Source organism: Hyposmocoma kahamanoa, unplaced genomic scaffold, assembly GCF_003589595.1.
Source record: "Hyposmocoma kahamanoa isolate Upper Pololo Valley unplaced genomic scaffold, ASM358959v1 137106, whole genome shotgun sequence".
In the NCBI taxonomy this organism is placed as follows: domain Eukaryota; kingdom Metazoa; phylum Arthropoda; class Insecta; order Lepidoptera; family Cosmopterigidae; genus Hyposmocoma; species Hyposmocoma kahamanoa.
In genome coordinates, this window is record NW_020653489.1 from 1 (window position 1) to 19323 (window position 19323).

At 36.1% G+C, this 19323-nt stretch overlaps 1 protein-coding gene across 1 annotated transcript; it reads left to right on the forward strand.

The window, feature by feature from the left end:
* Positions 1-3053: 3053 nt before the first annotated feature.
* On the forward strand, positions 3054-18126 carry LOC113240377 (proton-coupled folate transporter; the record flags this gene model as incomplete). Its single annotated transcript, XM_026477659.1, has 8 exons — positions 3054-3128; positions 6012-6206; positions 8444-8618; positions 10064-10249; positions 10504-10794; positions 12190-12344; positions 17416-17584; positions 17967-18126. Coding segments are annotated over exons 1-8 (1367 nt in total), but the record flags the coding sequence as incomplete, so codon positions are not given.
* Between the last annotated feature and the right edge of the window lie 1197 nt (positions 18127-19323).

A 19323-nucleotide genomic window follows, 5' to 3' on the forward strand; every position in this document is an offset into this window, starting at 1 on the left:
ATTACAGGCACCACTAAAATTTACGTAATATAATTATTTTGATACAGAATAGCAAAATGGGGAGAAAAAAAATTCGTTACTTTGCAACACTTTCGTATCTTGTTGCCGCGAAATTATTTTTCTGTTTTAGTGAATATTTACATAAGAATATGAGTTGAAACGCATTACTTACTTGTGGAATGCGATGTTAGTATCTATTTTGTTTGTCTGTTGTATTTTTACACCCATTTACCGCACATTTCGTCATTTTTAGCAAAAAATTTTGGAGCTGTTCGCGGTGCAATATGACCTTGAGCACTAACAGCCCGCGCGCTCCTGGGACGCGTTTGGAACCCTCTAACTTGCCTCACTTAGCGTGTGCGGGCTAGGTTTCTATGCGTTATTATTCTAAGGGTAATTCTTACACAAAATGGTTCAGGAATTGAAGCTAAATGACGCAATATATTTTTAACTTCTAGACGCAGCATGTTTACTTCAACTAAAATTACGTATGGGAGTTCGCCATTGTTCTTTCTCAAACACGACTTAAATAATTTATTACTTAAATCGGTTTTAATCTTGATAAGTTTATAAATCTTGTTTAGCTAAAAATGAAAGACGCTTAATTCTTTTTAGGTCAAATGACAACAACGAAGTTCAGTAATAAAGTGGCCACTTTCATTCCAAAGGTAGGTTGTTGGCCGTGTTAGTAAACACGATTTCAATGAATGTTCTTCGATATGTCGATTGACATTTTTTACGTCAATAATGTCGAATGAGACGTTGGCTAACTTAAAGCATCAAGCAATTAAGGCAAATATTTTGTCTAACGCGGTTAACGTTATGTTCAAGTACGTGACAATACTGCCTTCAGAGTTCAGTTATACACAATTATTTTTAAAATATTAACAACCTTGCAGTACTAGATAAGTAACATTTTATACAATAACTTTTGTCTCATGAATTTTGACAAAACAATAAATTCCACAAAGATAAATTTTTAAGTTTTTTTGTCCAATTAGACATTTTTAAAGCTGTATTTGCTCAGATTACAAAACATAGGTTAACCTATGGACGTAGGTTAATCTGAGCGTATTTGGTACCTAGTTATAGCAAATTCAAACGTGCAAGCGTTCTCTCCGACGACTCCACTCCGGCCGTCCTGCGTTTTCCACAGTGTTATCACCGTTTAGAGCGATCTATTTAAATATTTTTATTTTTGTATGAAGGCAAAATCTGACGAATTTTAAGGCATGGAACAAAGTTGTTGTGTACGTAGTTAATATTACAGTCCTACGAGGATCTTAGTTTTTTATAAATAACCCTGTATAAAAATATGAAATAAAAAAGGAATCACTTTTGTTTTTCTTAACTTAAAAAATCCATAGGAAATGATATTCTATTTATATAATTCAATTAATATAATATAATATAATTTATTTTATAATTCTATTTTTTCCGGATTTAAATCGCGTATATTTGTTTTTTCAAACAAACCGACGTTTCGGGCCCTTTACAGGTCTCGGTTGACTGAGGTGGTACATCTTCAACCAGTTATGTCTAATATTAATGCAAACCACCCTATTTTTTCGCTATAGTTACAATAGTTATTAATTAAATACCTTACTTGGTACTTGATGTAACGGGCTGGTGTCCGCAACTCGACGTCAAGGCGCCTATTTTGCGTGTAAAATTATATATAATATATATATATATTAAATACCTTATTCTTAATTTTACAAAGAAAACATTCCTATTTCCGCTACATTCAATTTTACAAATTATTTTATTTACTGAATTTTTATTAAGTTCAATTTATTAGTAAGCAATAATGGAAATTAGAATAAACTAAAACATATTAATTAGTACTGCAGTCTTATGTCTGTTTGGGATTTTTCATCACAGGAAATACTGGATCCCGAACTGGTGGTACGGAGAAATGATCTTCCCTGTTGAAATTAGGATGTTTTTTAATTTCAATGGTCTCTCGCAGCATCCTGGATAGATAACAGATTTCTTTTGCAAGGATCGTCAAACTTCATTGAATGTGTATATTTATCCATGACATACTCGTAGACTGCAGACTTGTTTACGCGACGGTGTTTGACATCAGCTATATGTTCTTTGACGCGGGTACAAATACTTCACTTCGTTTTTCCAATATAAGAGAGACTGCACTCACAGTCAAGCTTGTAAACTCCTGCATCCTGTAAGGGGACGTTACATTTCACAGGTCTCAGGAAACTGAAAAAAATCCACCTGAGATGCGAAGAGGTTTCCTAAAGAAACGTGCCACGGCTTTGGCGTCCTTTTCTTGTAACATGATTCAACCCAGTATCGACATAGTTTTAGGTTTTGAACTTGCCGCCAATGTAAAAAAGATTTGAAGAATTGGTGCTCGTTAACGAGATGATATGATTCATTGCTGCGTACGACTGTAATGAATGAAAATAAGACCTGAATAGTAAGTGAAACTATTTTTTCGGATCAAATCATATCTTCTACACCGGTTATATATAAAAAGGCCGTAAGAGGCCGAAACATTGGTTTGTATGAGAAAACAAATACATAATATTTATACGCGATTTGGATCCGAAAAAATAGTTTCATTTCCTATGTATGTGTAACAATTGCGAAAATCTAAGAACTCGATAAATCTTGGAATGTTTTCTAAAGAAATGTCATCTAGTCAAAAGTGACTAAACGTATTTTTTTCCGTCCTCTGAGGACTAAACGTAATTACACAAATCTTTCTTTTGAGTCTTCATTTAATAAAATGTCGAAAATTAAATATAAATGCATTTAGTAATGGTTCTTTATAGTTTAGAAACTTGAATCACACGATCGATTATAAAATGAGCCACTCTCAATACCTAACTCAAAAACATACTTTGTATTGTGAAGAGCAACTCTATTCTTGCAATGTCTAAAAGTCTTTGAATTGGCGGCAAGTGAACGTGTGCGTAAAATATTTTATGTAAAGTAATTTTTCACATTTTAACAAACAGTTTATTGCTAAATAATTATAACAAACAAGTATTGCAAATATCTACTTTAAGATTTGATAGTTGTCAAACCTCACCACCGGGACCATTCCTTGAAATAAATTTGAAATGGATTTACCAAGCAAAGAAGGCTCGCTCAACGAGGTTTGTTAGTTTTTATTTGTTTTATTGGTTAATTGATATCCTTGAACTATGTTATCGATCTTGGTGCTCACTACAGAGCGTCATTAAGACTTATATTATGATGTTTTCGGAGATTTACAGTTATGCAATGTTACAGAGATTACATTTTTTTTATTATTAACTCTTGCGGTATAATTTATTTGAAGATCTGTTTATTCAAGTTTATCTGCAATTACACATTGCGATAGTCTGTTCTTACATGCTATACTATTTTATCTTATGATATTGGGTATAATTATAAATATTAGTGAATTAATACAGCCTAGTTTATAAATCATTATGTAAATATCACCACAAACTAAGAATTTATACATGAATAGTGTATACATATGAATTTGTATAATAATATTAAAACCAACAAGCATTTATTTGTCTAAAATAGTTTTTTTTAGTATTTCTGCTGTCCTTATAAACAATGTAATCAACATTTTTAGTGAAACTCAGTTATTAACAAAGCAAATTCTGGCATATGGTTTATCACCCTAGGCAACTCTATACTGCATACTGGGGTGAAGTCTGATGGGTGGGAGAACAGAATTCCTCAGTTGCAAAAGAATCAGCAAATTGACATTTTGACATTGACAATGATATGGAATCAGCAAAGCGAGATCTATAAACCTGATATGAATGATAGGGGATCATTTGTTTATCTTATTTAGTTTGTTTTAGTTAGTTAGATCTTCATCTCAAAATTTACTAAACTGCAAATGCGTTGTTTATGATAAGGATTTATTGAATTATACCTGTTTATTCTTTGTTTCGGAGAACACCAGAATACAGATCAAATACTGGGTGCATCAGTAAAATGATTAGTTTTGTTAACAAGTGCTCTTACACAGGGTTGTCAAGTGATTAGCCATTATCATGCTATCAATACATTGTATATTAGTAATCATCCTATACAGTCACTACTATCTTGTGTAAAATAGATAGTCATTGAATGAATAATTTTGACTTCGCCCTATATAAACGAAAGGTGTTGGTGACTATAGTAGACCAGTAACCACATTTGTGACACACACAAACTGAGAGTACTTAACTCTTAGGACTTTGTTATATTAAGTAAAAGAAAACCAAAAAATAAACCAGGATCATAGCTGACTGGCGATTTGTAATGTCTGTCTTGATTGTTATTTTAATTTCCTTACCAATTATGTTCAAAACCTAAATTTGTTATGAAAGTGGAAAGTGCAATATAAAAGGTTGTTATTTTTACTGCCAGCGTTCTCTACTGAGAACCTCCACATTAAAAAGCCTCTTTAAATTTTTATTAGTATTTGTAGATCTACTTAATGGAATTAGAATTTAAACATTCACTGCTCGTAACAATCCGTCTGACAGACGGTAGCACATCATGCTCCCACTGACTGTATTAATAATTATAATAATGCGCACACTCAACATAGCCCCGCACTAGGGGAACCCTGTGTCATGGGTGCCATGGACACACACAGTGACAACCACAAATTACACCCAAACTCACAGGAGAAATAAATGTAGGCCGTACAAATATTTCTCCCGGTCTGGGAATCGCACTTGGGGCCTCTGCGTGACAGTCTGGCATGGTAACCGTTCGGCCACTAAGGCAGTTGGAATGGTATTCATAATGCATTTTATAACATTTTGTGTATATCACTTAAATATTGTAACTGCATAGATCGTCATAAGTATTTAAATAGGGAAGTCACAGTCAAAATGTAAGATTACAAAACCACTTCAATGTAGACATATTGATTGACTTATTTGTCAAGTACCACTTACCAAAGTACTTATAATAACAAGTACTTACTTGGCATTAGATAAAGGAAAAATGTGTTAAACATGCATAATAAAATTAAATTCAACGTGAATCACGACCTGGGGCGTTGTATTCGGGAAGCTGGCAATGTTTTCCTTCTGGAAAACTCTGGCAGAAGTAGCTAGCCACCTTCAGGTCACAGAAGGCTTCAACGAGGTGAAGTGAAGCTCCTTTAGCCTGTAGACTCAAAGGACCTTTTCACCGTTTAAAAGCATACAAGTGTAAAACTGGCTGATGTAGATGTAGTAGACACGTTGTGCTGTACTTGGTTGAATCGTCAACAGCATCAACTCCCGTGCATTGGTGGGGATGGATAGTTCTTACGCCCAATCGGAGGCAGACAGCTAGCCAGAGGAACCGTCTAGTAGGATCCTACGTTTGCCGAGGATAGTACCCGTACCATGTCTCCTTTTTGAAGACAGCCTTAAGACGAGCGCATAATTTGAGGTACTGGCAGAGTGTATGAGTGCTTCTTGAACACTCTTGCAGATTGACTCCTTTGTTGGTGCGGGAATAACATTACGTCGATATCAAAACATTTGGACACTGACGCTTCTGGCGAAGGACTACGCCAGAAGAGCGGTACATCGAAACAGCCGCTACAGGGCTAATGATGCCACTGAAGAGGCTGTGTCTGTGTTGAGCATTGACCTTAGGTCAATGATGTTGAGTGTCAAAATATGAAAGGCCGGGAAGTCATCGTTGGAAATGTTTCTGACTCCTTGCCCACCGAACAGATGTGAAAACGAGGCAGGCTTTAAGACAGGAGCACTTATTCGCAGAACAATTTTCATTGATGTCACGGGTCAGGTAGTCGATAGAAGAAAAAAGGGATTACTAAATTTCAGAGATGTGAACGACGGAGGACGTAAGTATATTTAAGAACGACTAGGCGGTCTTACGTTTTGGGGAATTTATCTATCAAATCGTTAATGAATCCTGAATGGAGCCATCGAGAATGGACGCCTAGTTAGCTATCAAATACAACTACGGTTTTTTGTGGTATCGTTCACCTCTTCAAAATGGTCATTTATTCATCATTACAGTATCAAGTCACGAAAAGATGGTATCACTACGTGACAGTGGAGCCTACTATGTTTTTCTATATGATGGCGTTTATGATAACAAACGTGGTAGAACAAACTTTCTACATTTTCAAGGCGTGTACAGTAAATCATGGATACAGTCCTGAAGTCTGTTACAACATTACCAGCAATACAACGATTAACACAGAAGTTCAGGTAATTCTCATTCAATTACTTTAAATTTAATACAGTTTTTGGAATAAATTTTAAGCGATTCACGTTAGTATTGTGCGTACTTTATGTTCTGTTCTCAACTTGTCCACTCGTTCATAAGCTCCTCACACATACAACGTTTAAGTATAATTTTATGACATTTTGTATAGCCTTATCCTCTGATTACAAAACAATAGGCAGATGGAGCGCGCCGAACACGAAAGTGAAGCCACCAAAGCAAATACAAATTCAAAAGCGAATATAATCTCGCGTCAGTACTTGGGACAGCGTTGCACTGTCTGCACGTCACGAGTGATTAGTTATTTTATGTTTAAAAATGCTGTCTAGTGTCTTTAAACATTTTAAAAGTTGTTCTCAAAAAAAAAACGATAATAATAAGATGGAATAGTTTTCATGGGGAACTATTGATTATTTAACTGTTTTGTAATTTATTTACCCAATATTTTTTGAGATTCACTCGGAACACAAAACATCGACATAAATTCGTACGTGTTGCCAGTTTATATCGAAATGAGTTTCCTTAAATTAGGTAAATATGCATGGGCGATAGGAGCATCGATTAATTTATACTTTTATGTAGAAATTAAATAATGCATGCATACACATACAGGCTGGTCCATTTACAGCGATCCAAAATTGTTTTTAGGTAACTCAGATTTACCTAAATTATTCTCAAACCAATGTCTAATAGCCATAATGTACACAAAAGAAAATGTAGCCCTATAGATACAGAGAACTTTCATTGTTGTGTGCACGTGTCATAAACAGAGTGAGTTTGAAAGAAAACGTGTCATTAAAAAAATTGATTATGATGCATAACTTCACAGGTTCTAACGGTTCTAAAGAGTTTCATTGGGAACCAAACAATTTTTGTCAAATTAGAAGATGACCGCCAATGCTATGGAATTGATTACAAAGTTAATATCGTAAAAAAAAAAGAAAAGGAAAGTATTTGGTTGGTGCGATAGCACTACATATCAAAATCAGAAACGAAAGCTCAATGTATAGACGCGGAACGTTAGTATTATAAAAAAACATGTACAAAATAAAGGTTATAAAGATATTGTGAAACTGTGATTGCAATAAATATTAAGAATTATCAAAGTTTTTTGGTTTTAAAATATCTTAATAAAATATTTTTTCCTTTGCGAGATGCAAAACAAATAATAACAATTAAATATTAGCTTATATTCCATATAATTTTTTTGATATCCTAATACCATTTAAGTACCTATATTGCAAAATAACACTTCCAGTTTATAACATTAGTACTATAGAAAGCAACAGAAAAAAATACGGGAGTTTTTTCGTTGCATCTGTCAATCACACAAATGCGCATGTCCTTACAGTGCCCTTCCTAGTTGTCACGCGCACAAGAAATGAAAAGTGGCTTCACATCGTTTGTTGCGTATGCTCCATCTGCCTATTGTTTTGTAATCCGACGCCTTATCAAACTCCTGTCTACTACTATTTATTTACGATCAGGATATTTTGCGAATAGATTGAGTTGCAGTCGTCTCTTATTAGCTTGCCTTTTAATCATTATTTACATACATAATAATCAAAAATGAACTTACGATTAATATATCGAGTATATCGGTATATTTGCTCGTCTCAAGATAGCTACGATTACATACACTGTGTTTGAAGTGCTGGTTTTGTGCAAGAGATAACGCTCGCTGTTTGTAATAGAATACTCACTGGAAAATGTACTGCTTGAAATGTGATAAACTGATAACATCAAGACTCGTTCAATTGGAATGGAGATTTGTTAAAGCCTGTACAGGCCTATTGTGCTATCATATTACATGATAATGTTATAACAATACGTGATAGATTTTTATCTTTGTTCATAGATCTGTGTCTAGCTAATTTTGGCATAACATTTTACGTAACACGTTTCAAGTAATTAAAAAAATGATAAATAAATATTAGACAACATCGCATACGTTGCTCAGTCTCCAAGTAAGCAATAAAACGCTTATGATATTAAACTCGGAAACAACGACAAAAAGACAAACATCCAGACTCAAGACTTGAGACAATATAGAAAAGTTAGTTTTTCTGCATTGCCTCGGCCGGGGATCGAACCTGGCCTCAGATATGGCGATACCATGGCAACCGGTGTGCAAGCCTCTACTCGACCACGGTACAGGATCTACTCATTAAATAAATATTTATTGTGGACATTGTCTTTTAATACACACTGTCCTTTGCAGGTCACAGTGACATCTTTCCTACAGTGGTTTGGTATATCCAGTCATATAGTACCATGCTTCTTGGCCTTCTTTCTCGGTTCGTACAGCGACAAACGTGGCCGAAAGGTCATACTGCTCGCAGGTCTTCTTGGAAAACTCTATTTCTCCATAGTACTTACTTTGAATACAATTTACGGTGAGTTGTTGCGTATTTATTTCGTTTCTCAATTTGATGCACGCAGGTTTTATGGCCTTATTAATATACTATAAATGATTTGAATACAACTACGAGAAGGAAGCCGAAAGTTAATAGCTATCGTGGACTACAGGTACAACTAGTCCACAAACTGAATGTCGTTCAGATTGGTGCGGAAAAAGGTTGCCGACGAGATAAGATTCGGAACGAAATGATGCTTCAAAGAACTACATACGTTACGACCAAGCTTTGAAGGTTAACATGCTAATGTGGCAGATGGCTAGACACACATATCGAACATTCGAAATTGCAAGTATATTCTGGAGTGGAGATCACATCTATATACACTACATAAAATGCCCGTAAACTGCTACCTACAAAGCCAGAGATTGGCTTTTGAGGCGTATCAAGAGATATCTATACCAGTGCCCTTATAATAATGACGATTTGGATGGAATAGTATACAAAAATCTGCAAAGGAAAATGCAAATTTCTTCTACCCACATAATAAATAGGTCAACTGGACACAACCTCCTAAAGCCTCATGTACATCAAAATGTATATAACGTGTAAAGTGATTCAGACCCAGACAATATTATTTCTATATTGGCATTTAATGCCCAGTGTACGAACGGCAGCACATCAAGCTACACATTGATGGATCGGTCCGTTGCACTGGAGGCGATACATTGTAATGAAAATATCATATTTATAATAATATATATAATATGTTCTATATGACTTTAGGGTATTTAGAAAGATACGTTTTGCGTACAAAACTGAGGACATACTTGCTTGGGCCTGAATCATAGTTAGTACATTTTAAAGTACGTTGAGCGTTCAGTGCTTTTCCTATTGAAGTTGCTGGGTGTTAGGAGCATAAACTCACAGAAAAATATAATCCATCGATTATTAAAAACCAATGCTGAGTAATGTATAACAAATATTTGTTTTTATCATTGTCGTTTCTTTGTCTGCTTGGAACGTAGTAAAAGTACGTGTACATAATTATGTGCTTAAATTACTTAAATTACTACAGCCAACAACTTACCTGCATGCGCAATATTTAAAGACACCGCTTGTGAAGTTCTGTTAGTTCACGTGTCACATCTTTATTATTATTATTTTCCTGTATATTTCTATTGGCCTTAAGATTTATGTCCTGATAAGGCAGTGCTGCTGCTGTAATAAAGTACAATAATTCATACAAGTACGTAATCTAATGTTACTTTACTCATAATGCGAATGTGTATTTGAATGTTATTGTGCCACTCCATCCCAAACCCAATTCAATTCAAATGCAAGTGCTGCTACATGGCTTACAGCATAGGAATACTAAAGAAGCCTTCGCAACAACAACTTTTTCTATTTACCTCTTGGGATACTCGTCAAATTCTTAAAAACCATTGAATTTTCTGTTAATTACTTCCATATTTATTCTACAGATTGGCCTTTGGAGTACGTAATATATACAGCAGCGTTCCCTAGTGCGTTGACGGGCGCAGATTTAGCTATATTCGCCGGGTGCTTTTCATACATCGCCGACGTCTCGTCACTGAAAAACAGGACATTCAGAATAGGTATATTAGACGTGGCCTACCTTAGCACCATGCCCGCAGGTGTCGCTATAGGTAACTGTTTAATTTGTTTTACTTAAAATCACTTCAAAAAGTATACCAATTGGGTTGTGATTAAATTTGACCTTTATAGCCGTTACCAGTTGTAAAATTTGTTTCACAGAATTATAAAATAGGTTATCAAACATCCACCGCACGTAGCAAAAAGCGAGAATAGCAAATTCTTCAGTTTTAATGCCGTTTAATAAGCCTTTTTAATGTGTGTTTAAGAAAAGTAATGCATTTCAATCCAAACTTACAATTTCCAGGGAACGTGTTATACAACCATGTGGTAAACAAGTCATTCACAGCAATGTTTTTGATCAACACCTCTTTAATGGTCGTGGCTACCTTATGCTGTATTTTGTTCCTAAAGTGGCAGACAAGACCTGAACAGAAATCTTTAAGAGAAGCTGGTGCCACTAATCCATTGACGGATTTCTTGGATATAAATAATATGAAACAAACTTTACGTACTTTATCGAAGCCACGTGCTAATCACAGGAGACTGTTCTTATGGTTCCTCCTTATATCTATGGCGTTTTATACGTTCCAAAGAGGTATGTAATTTATTAGGTACACTTGGTCTTACTTTAAGGATATGAAAAATGATCTAGGTAGTTGCCACGGAGTGAAATCTGTTGTTCTGGTATTCATAATACAGGGAATTCCCTAGCTTAAGAATTATCAGGTAAATGGTGCCCCTGTTTAAAATAAAAAAATCCTTTTAAATCCTATCAAACAAAAACAAATGCATGAAACCATTAACCTATATGAAATGTAACCTTTTTTGATATTAGTAGCAGTAGAGACCCTTGTGAAAGATTTCGTCCAGAGAGGTACTGTCGTAGTCGTAGGTATGGTTATCTATTTCTGCTGCCAAGTAGTAATGTGAGGATTACTGCGTTCCGATTTGGAAGGGTAAGGGTGCTGGTGAAATTACAGGCATATGGGACTTGTCAACTTATGTCTCAGGGTACGGGCGCAGTGGCAGTGCCCCTCAGATCTTTGCGGTTTAAAGCTCTAAGTAGCACTGCAACTGCTAGGGATAGGCGTGTTGCTTACCCCAGGAGAACGATTAATTCGTATCGTCACTTGGTATTATAAACAAAAGGAAAATTTAAATTTTTATTGAATTGATAATCAATAATTTTTTATGTGAAATTCCTCCACTAGTTTGTTAATACAATATTTTGAATATCAATTCTATAAAAAATTAAATACAATGAATAGCGTCATCTCTAGCCAGGGCTGGTAGCTGTAAAGGTTCTCACTGGGTGACGAATGACTTACGATTTCTCATAGTCTAAAAAGTCGTTGAAATACCAAATACAAAGACACGACAACAAACTCAGAAAAATTCGTGAGGTCCGCTGTTTCGTTCCGTTGCTTAATTGGTGTAGCGTCTGACACGGTAAGTTAGAAGACGTCGGTTCGAATCCGGTTCGGTTCGAATAAATTTTTTCTGAGTGTGTCTTTGTATTAAAATTATAAAAAGGAAAATTCTGAATAAAAAATGTAATTCCATTCTGAACATCGCTTAGGTAGTGATATCGTAACTCCATTTTTGAGCAAAAATGGCTTTTTTACTGTTCAAGCTATCTATGGGCCAATTAAAGGCTGAAATATAAATTTGTAGACCTTTTTTTAGTTATAAAATAAAGGTATAATCATAGATTGTCATACAATTATTTCTGGTAATTTTGTCTTTTGAGCTTACTCAAAAGTTCACATTAATGGTGGTATGAGGTTTACGAATTATATCACGACTAAGTACAAATATTTGTGATTGTCTAGTCCTAGGGCTTTCTAACAATTGACTTTGTTACAAAGTTATAACCTAATAACGATGTATGACTGTCTGATACTGTTTACATTATAATAAATAATATAATTGCGATCATTTGCTCAGAGACTGCAACAATATGAATCTGATTCCATTTTGTATATTTCAGACGAGCGTTCAGTGATGTACTTATACACTATGACAGTATTCCAATGGGACAACACAGCCTTTAGCCACTTCAGGACGTACTTAAGCACAGCCTATGTAATAGTCATGCTTTTTGGAATTCCCTTCATGACTAAAGTGCTCAATTGGAAAGATACAGTAAGTGGAGTAAAACTTATAATACCTGTTATCTCTTTTTTCTTCAAATATGAGCACCGCGCTATAACTTACTACTTACTACTTAATGTGACAGCTACAATTAAAGGTTTTCAAATTTATATGACAACTACCTGGTGCCCGCCATTTCTTTTGCGTAAAATAAGCACTTGAGTAGTCTACTGTACTTACTTGAGAAATGATCAGTTGTCTATACAAACTCTCATCCAATATTTCGCCCCTTTCATATTTATTTTTGTGATAAAAAGTTACCTATCGACTGTGAACTGGCAGTTGGTACTATCTCAATTTTGACAACTTTACAGGTGAAGAAAAAATTGTTTTCGTCCTATATATCATCTGATTTATTAAATAAAAATACGTATTTTTCAAATATTTTTATTGCTCGTATATTACGTATTTTTATTTATTAAACCAGATGCTATATAAATGACGCAAACAATTTTTTTCTTTATCGTGTAAAGTTGTCAAAATTGAGATAGTACCGGTTGCCAGTTCACAGTCACTATGTCCGTTTACTAGGTCCCATTATACATATCTCTATACCAAAATTCATCAAATTTGGTTCAGCTGTTTAGGCGTGAAAACGTAACAGACAGAACACTGTCCACTGTTTTTCGCCAACTATAACAATAGTTGGCGAAAAATTATTCGACCGATTCGTCTTATCGCTTCATCTTTAGAGTACTATAAGACACAAGAGTGGACTGTCTCGGTAACGCACGTGCCATCTGTATAGTGCAAACAACTAGTTTAAATATTAATTCTAAACTTGATAATATTAATACTTAAAAACTTGTTGAATTAAAAGAAAAAAGTCGGCATTCGCTATTTTACGAAGTACCTACTGTTAAAAAAACGACTTGTTAAGCGAAGACATAATTGAAAACTAGAATTCAGGAAAAGCATTTAGCGCACCCAAGACTGGCGCAATGGACCAAAACCGTTAAATCCGTGTACGTTTTAAGTAAAAGAAGTGTTAATGGCTTTATTGCCCTATAGTAATAGAGAGGATAAGCCGTTTTAAGAGATAACATTCGTCGGTGCAAATAATATTTCTTCATCTATACTATGGAGCTAGTTTCGCGTTTATAATATTAGTTTGGATATCCCACACAAAAGCCATGTGTACAATCATTGTCGTTAGTCTTGAGCGTAGAATTAATAATAGAGACCATACAGTGAGCTGTCTGGAGAAGTGTGCGCACACACAAATTAATATTGCGCCAATAATTTTGTATAAGATCACTCACTGCATTAAAAATTGCGAATAGAGATATTAAACTTTCGATCCTTTATAATACTTGAATGGAAACTGTAAGATATAGATGCGAAAGTCTATCTTCCCATATTATGCTGTTTGTGCAGTGAGGTTGTTGGGATGTCATCTGCACCCCAATTTTGCTAATTTTGTTGAAATCACAGGCCACTGTAATTCCATTGAGTTTATATTGCAATTATGATAATATTTGCTTTATATCATCTTTGTTTTTTTTCTTTCTATTTGCAATTCTACTAAAATCTAGTTGCAATGGAAGTTGAGTCTCAATAGAGTGTTAGTGTAATGTGTGATCAGTGATCGATGTTGCGTTACTAAAACCACAACGGAAATTACTATGCATGTTATCTTAATTTTTTGCAATTTAGTCTTCAAATGAAAAATGTATAATATTTCGAGTTCTTAGGTTTTCGCGATTGTTACACAGGAAATGGAAATGAAACTATGTGACCCTTTACAGGTCCCATGGTCACCATGACCATGGGCCCTGTCAGGGCCCGAAACGTTGGTTTGTTTCAAAAAACAAATATAAGTTGTAAGAAATTCACCATCTTTCTTCAGATTAAACTCTTATTAAGTTTATAGCTTTTCTGTTATTGAGTTTCACGTGTAGAAAGATAGTGATTTTCTTACCATAGCTATACGAATGTCACTTATGTGGTTTTACCTTTAAACAGACGATATAATATTATTATGTTGTACAATAATATTATATCCGTCCGTACTACACCATCGACATGCCATCGATGACTACAAGAAGAGTAGAATACCAAAAAATTGCAATGGTAGTTGAGTAGAAGTTCGATGGCTAGCCACTACTTTTTAACTGTTAGCAGAATACCAAATGTACAAAATCTTGCCATTGAGATTATCGGTACACAACTGAGGGCGCGTTCCCATTATGTCGTCACGTTTTATTATCGTTGGACGACTGTCGTGTCTAGCCTGTTCCCATATCACGACTATCTGTCGTGGACGATTTTCTATCGTTGAACGACTGTCGTGACTAGCTGTTCTCACTAGACCGTGACGACAATTTATCGTTTCACGACAGCCTCCTTGTCGTTTGCATGACAGTCGCTTGTATGTTCTTTTGGAAGCCGGTAGTGTGTGTTCGCTCGAAATGGATGACGACGAAATTATAATAATGTATTACTTTTTAAAAATGCGGAAGAGGAAGTAAACAAAGAAAAGAAAATATAACGTGACGTATAAAATAAAACGTGACGACAATAGTAGCTGCGACAATCTGTCGTCACGTTTTTATCGTGACGTTTTTTAATCGTCTGTCGACTCGTTCTAGCTGTTCCCACTGTGTTGGGTTGTCGTTACAACGACAAAAAATTCGTGAACGACATTTAATCGTGTCGTGCTATATGTGAACATCTTAATTTAAATTTACAAGCTACGACACTGTAAACTAACTGCACGACAATCTGTCGTCACGACGTAGTGGGAACGCGACACGAGACGATTTAAAATTAGCAGACTTGGGCCCCTGGTTAGCGACTTATAGTCAAACAGGAACAATTTTAGATAGTTTATTCGTTCATGGTGCAAATAGAAGTGAATTAATAATTTAATTACAATTCATTGAATCTTATGCGTACTCAACATTTCCTTCAAAAAGCAATTCAGTGACCTATTAAAGAAGTCGCGTTGCTTCGACACATTACACTCTTATACACTTAAGGTTTTTATAATCTCAGTACAGAATACTAAAAAACCGACCTCAAAAGTACGTGGAATTACGTCTAATTGCTAAGTTTTATAGAAATATACCCTAGTTCGCCACTATACAGGACTTGACACTGGAGATAATAAAAATCGGTTCTCACTACTCAAAGTATATTGAACCATTAAAATAATTGCTCCTAAATTAAAGTTAGGCGCTATTTATAAAAATCAATCTTCATGCGTGAACAGCCACCCTTCGAGGTGGGTGATTTTCTTCAAAATAAAATGGGACCACTATGGAATTACCCCCTTTCCAACAAAAAAGAATCATGAAAATCGGTTCACAAATACCGGAGTTATCGCGTAACATACACACATCAAAAAAAGTTTGCGATCAATAGCATAAGCTCCTATAATTCTTTAAATTTAACTTTATCAAGAAAAAATCTATGTTGTATGCTTTCTTTAAATAGGAATACCCTGTTTGAAATTAAAATATAAAACTATTTTTTATTATTTATTTTAAAAAATTGAGCCATTAATCATAATGTAACAGTGATAGAAATTTCATAGAAAGAAAAAGACTGTTTAATTAAACTTAAACAACAATTTATTATTAAAAGGTGTGAATTCAATATAAAATAACTCCTCCCCTGGCTCGAATACATGCGAAGATCCTCCTGGGCATGCTGAGGATCAAGCTATCCAGCATTTCCTGGGGTAACCTATCCCATTCTTCAATAGCGGCTTCCCTGAGCCCTGGAACTGTCTGGGGACGTGGCTCACGGTTCCATACTGCTCCTTTAAGAGCATCCCACGCGTGCTCTATTGGGTTTAAGTCGGGCGAGCCGGCAGGCCAGTCTAATCGTGTGATATCGTATTCTTGAAGAGCAGCATTGACTCGTTGAGCTCGATGTGCGGGCGCATTATCATCGACCAGTACAAATTGGTGCCCATGGTTTACTCGGAATGGTCTGACGATATCATCAATAGCAACTGCTTTGTACATGTCTGCTGTCATGAAGCCCCGATACGGGATCAAAGGCGTTCTAGCTCCAATCATAATGCCACCCCAAAAGGACACCGATTTTCCGCCTTGCTGAACTGTTCCAGTGGCAGTTCTTTGTCTTTCACGGTCGCCTGGTCTTCTCCAGCCACGGACACGTCGGTTATCTGGATGAGTGCTGATTCGGGATTCGTCAACGAAGAGACAGTTTTGCCAAATGTTTTCGTCCTCACCTTCTTCATTTTGCCGAAGTCTAGCCCACTGCAATCTTCGTTGTTGACGTTGCCGGGAATTGAGCGGAGCTCGCCAAGACCTCCGTGCTCGTAATCCAGCCTGGTGCAAGCAATTGCGAACGGTCTGCGTGCTAACTTCAAGCCCAGAGGCGGCCCTGACTTCTGCTTTTATTTTATTGGCGTTGATTGTTGGATCACGGGCTGCCAGCAATCTAATATAGCGCTTTTGGGCAGCTGTCAAAACAGTTGGGCGACCGCTGCGGGGTCGGTCAGCTAAATTCCCCATTCCGTGATACCTCTGCAACGTAGCCACGACACAGGATTGGGATATAGCAAGTCTGCGTGCTATTACTCTCGTGGTGCATCCTTCTTCCCTCAAAGTTACTATTCTAGCTCGTAAAACCTCTAATAATCCTCTTGGCATTTTTTCAATCACAACTTTCCGCGAAAAATATCTTGAATCGCTTATAATTGACTAAATCAGATTTCTGAATGAGCGTAAGCTAGGACTGAAAGCCTTTTTATATAAAAAAAATATATAACGGGGTCATTGTTTTATGTTCTAATTTATTTTTAAATAAAGAATCTAAAAAGAAGAAAAAATCATAATATAATCTACAGTAACAAAAAAGATTTCAGTTTTTCGAAGTGATCGCAAACTTTTTTTGATGTGTGTACATACAAAAAAAAAGAAAAAACGAACACAGTCGAATTGAGAACCTCCTCCTTTTTTGAAGTCGGTTGAAAACAATGTCTAATATAAAAAGGGAGATTATGGTACAATAGGTATTAATACAGTAGTTTTACGGATAATTTTAACGTCGAAGATAACGTGCATTCGTTAATTGTTATTTTCAGATAATAGTAATGCTGGGTGCTGTATCTCATATGACGGGACACTTTATCTACGCGCACGCAACCTCAGGCAAGCTTATGTACGTGGGCGGAACATTCGCGGCACTCGGCCCTTGTGTAGCGCCTCTTATAAGATCTATGACTTCAAAAGTATTAGCGCCCTCAGAAAGAGGTATTTTTTTTTTCAAATCTTCATGTCGAATATATCATTTTGCTTATCCAGAAATTTTCTGTATCAAATAATACGTGGAACAGTGCTGGGCTCCTTTTAGGAATGAGCAGTGACCCCCTTGTCCACCGCAGTAGCCCAAAGCTAGCTGGGGACCGTCACACGAGTTTTCTGAGCCTTATTTGATATGAAGTCTTCCTCACGATAAAGAGAATGATGATGAAGTTAATTCCCTTCAGCCGTACAAGATTCAAAAACTCGGCCACGTGGCAAGTATCCAAAATACAACCTTGTTACATGATTAGGTTGTATAACTTGTCATAGATCTAGCATATAAATCACTGCATCCTGAACAAAATGAACAATTTAGATTATTACTTTCCAGGAGTGGCGTACGCTTTCTTGTCGGTAATGGAAAACGCTGTGGCGATGTTCGCATCTGTAGTCTACTCGCAACTTTATAGGGCAACTCTAGAAACTGACTATCTGAATGCCATATTTTACCTCACAATGGGCACGCAGGTCATCGTTTTTATTTGTGCATTGTAAGTAACAACATAAACATATTTGTTAATATTAGGGGTTAAAGTATGAAATTGCCGTTTTATTGCAATAGGTTCTTTGAATTTTCATAGAATCTTCATGGTTTGAGGTTTTCGAATGAAACTTTTTTCAAATGGTTTCGGTGATTTTTTTTTTTTAAATTTGAGACATTTGAATATCGACTTTCAATTGTTTTTGTTATTCAATTTAGACAAGAAAGATGGATACTGCGAAAATTCGAGTGATTTTTGAATACGAGTTCCGACGCGGAACTAACGCGGCAGAAACAGCCCGCAATATCAATGCTGCGTTTGGAGAGGGGTCTACTAATGAACGCACCGTGCGATTTTGGTTTAAACGCTTTCGTGATGGAAATTTCGACTTAAAGAACGAGCCACGAGGAAGACCGCCCACACAGGTGAATAACGATGAATTAAGAGAGATAGTGGAAGCCGATCCTAGTCAAACTACCCAGGAATTAGCGGCATGGTTTAACGTTACCTTACCCACAATATTGACTCACTTGCGTCAAATCAATAAAATAAAAAAATACGAAAAATGGGTGCCTCATGATTTGACTGATCTGCAGAAAGAAACGCGTGTTGAAACTTGTGTTGCCTTGTTGAACCGGTACAGAAATGAAGGAATATTGGATCGAATTGTAACATGTGATGAAAAGTGGATTCTTTATGATAACCGGAAAAGAAAAATGCAATGGCTGACCCCAGGTCAAATGCCACAACAGTGTCCTAAAGCAAAACTTACCAATAAAAAGGTAATGGTAACTGTTTGGTGGTCTCAGCATGGTGTTATTCACTATAGTTTTCTCCGATCTGGTCAAGCAATAACGGCAGATGTCTATTGTGCCGAACTCCGAACCATGTTGACAAAACTAGCAGTAAAACAGCCCCGACTCATGAATCGATCTTCACCATTATTGCTCCACGACAACGCGAGACCTCACACAGCACGAGAAACCATTTTGACCCTTCAGGAACTGCAGTTAGAAACCATTCGTCATCCTCCGTATTCACCAGACCTTGCTCCAACGGACTACCATTTTTTTCGTGATTTGGACAATTATCTACGTGACAAGAAGTTTTCTTCCCAGGAGGCAGTACAAAATGCTTTCACACAGTTTGTGCAGTCTAGATCGTCGGAGTTCTATCGCAAAGGCATTAATAACCTTCCCATTAGAT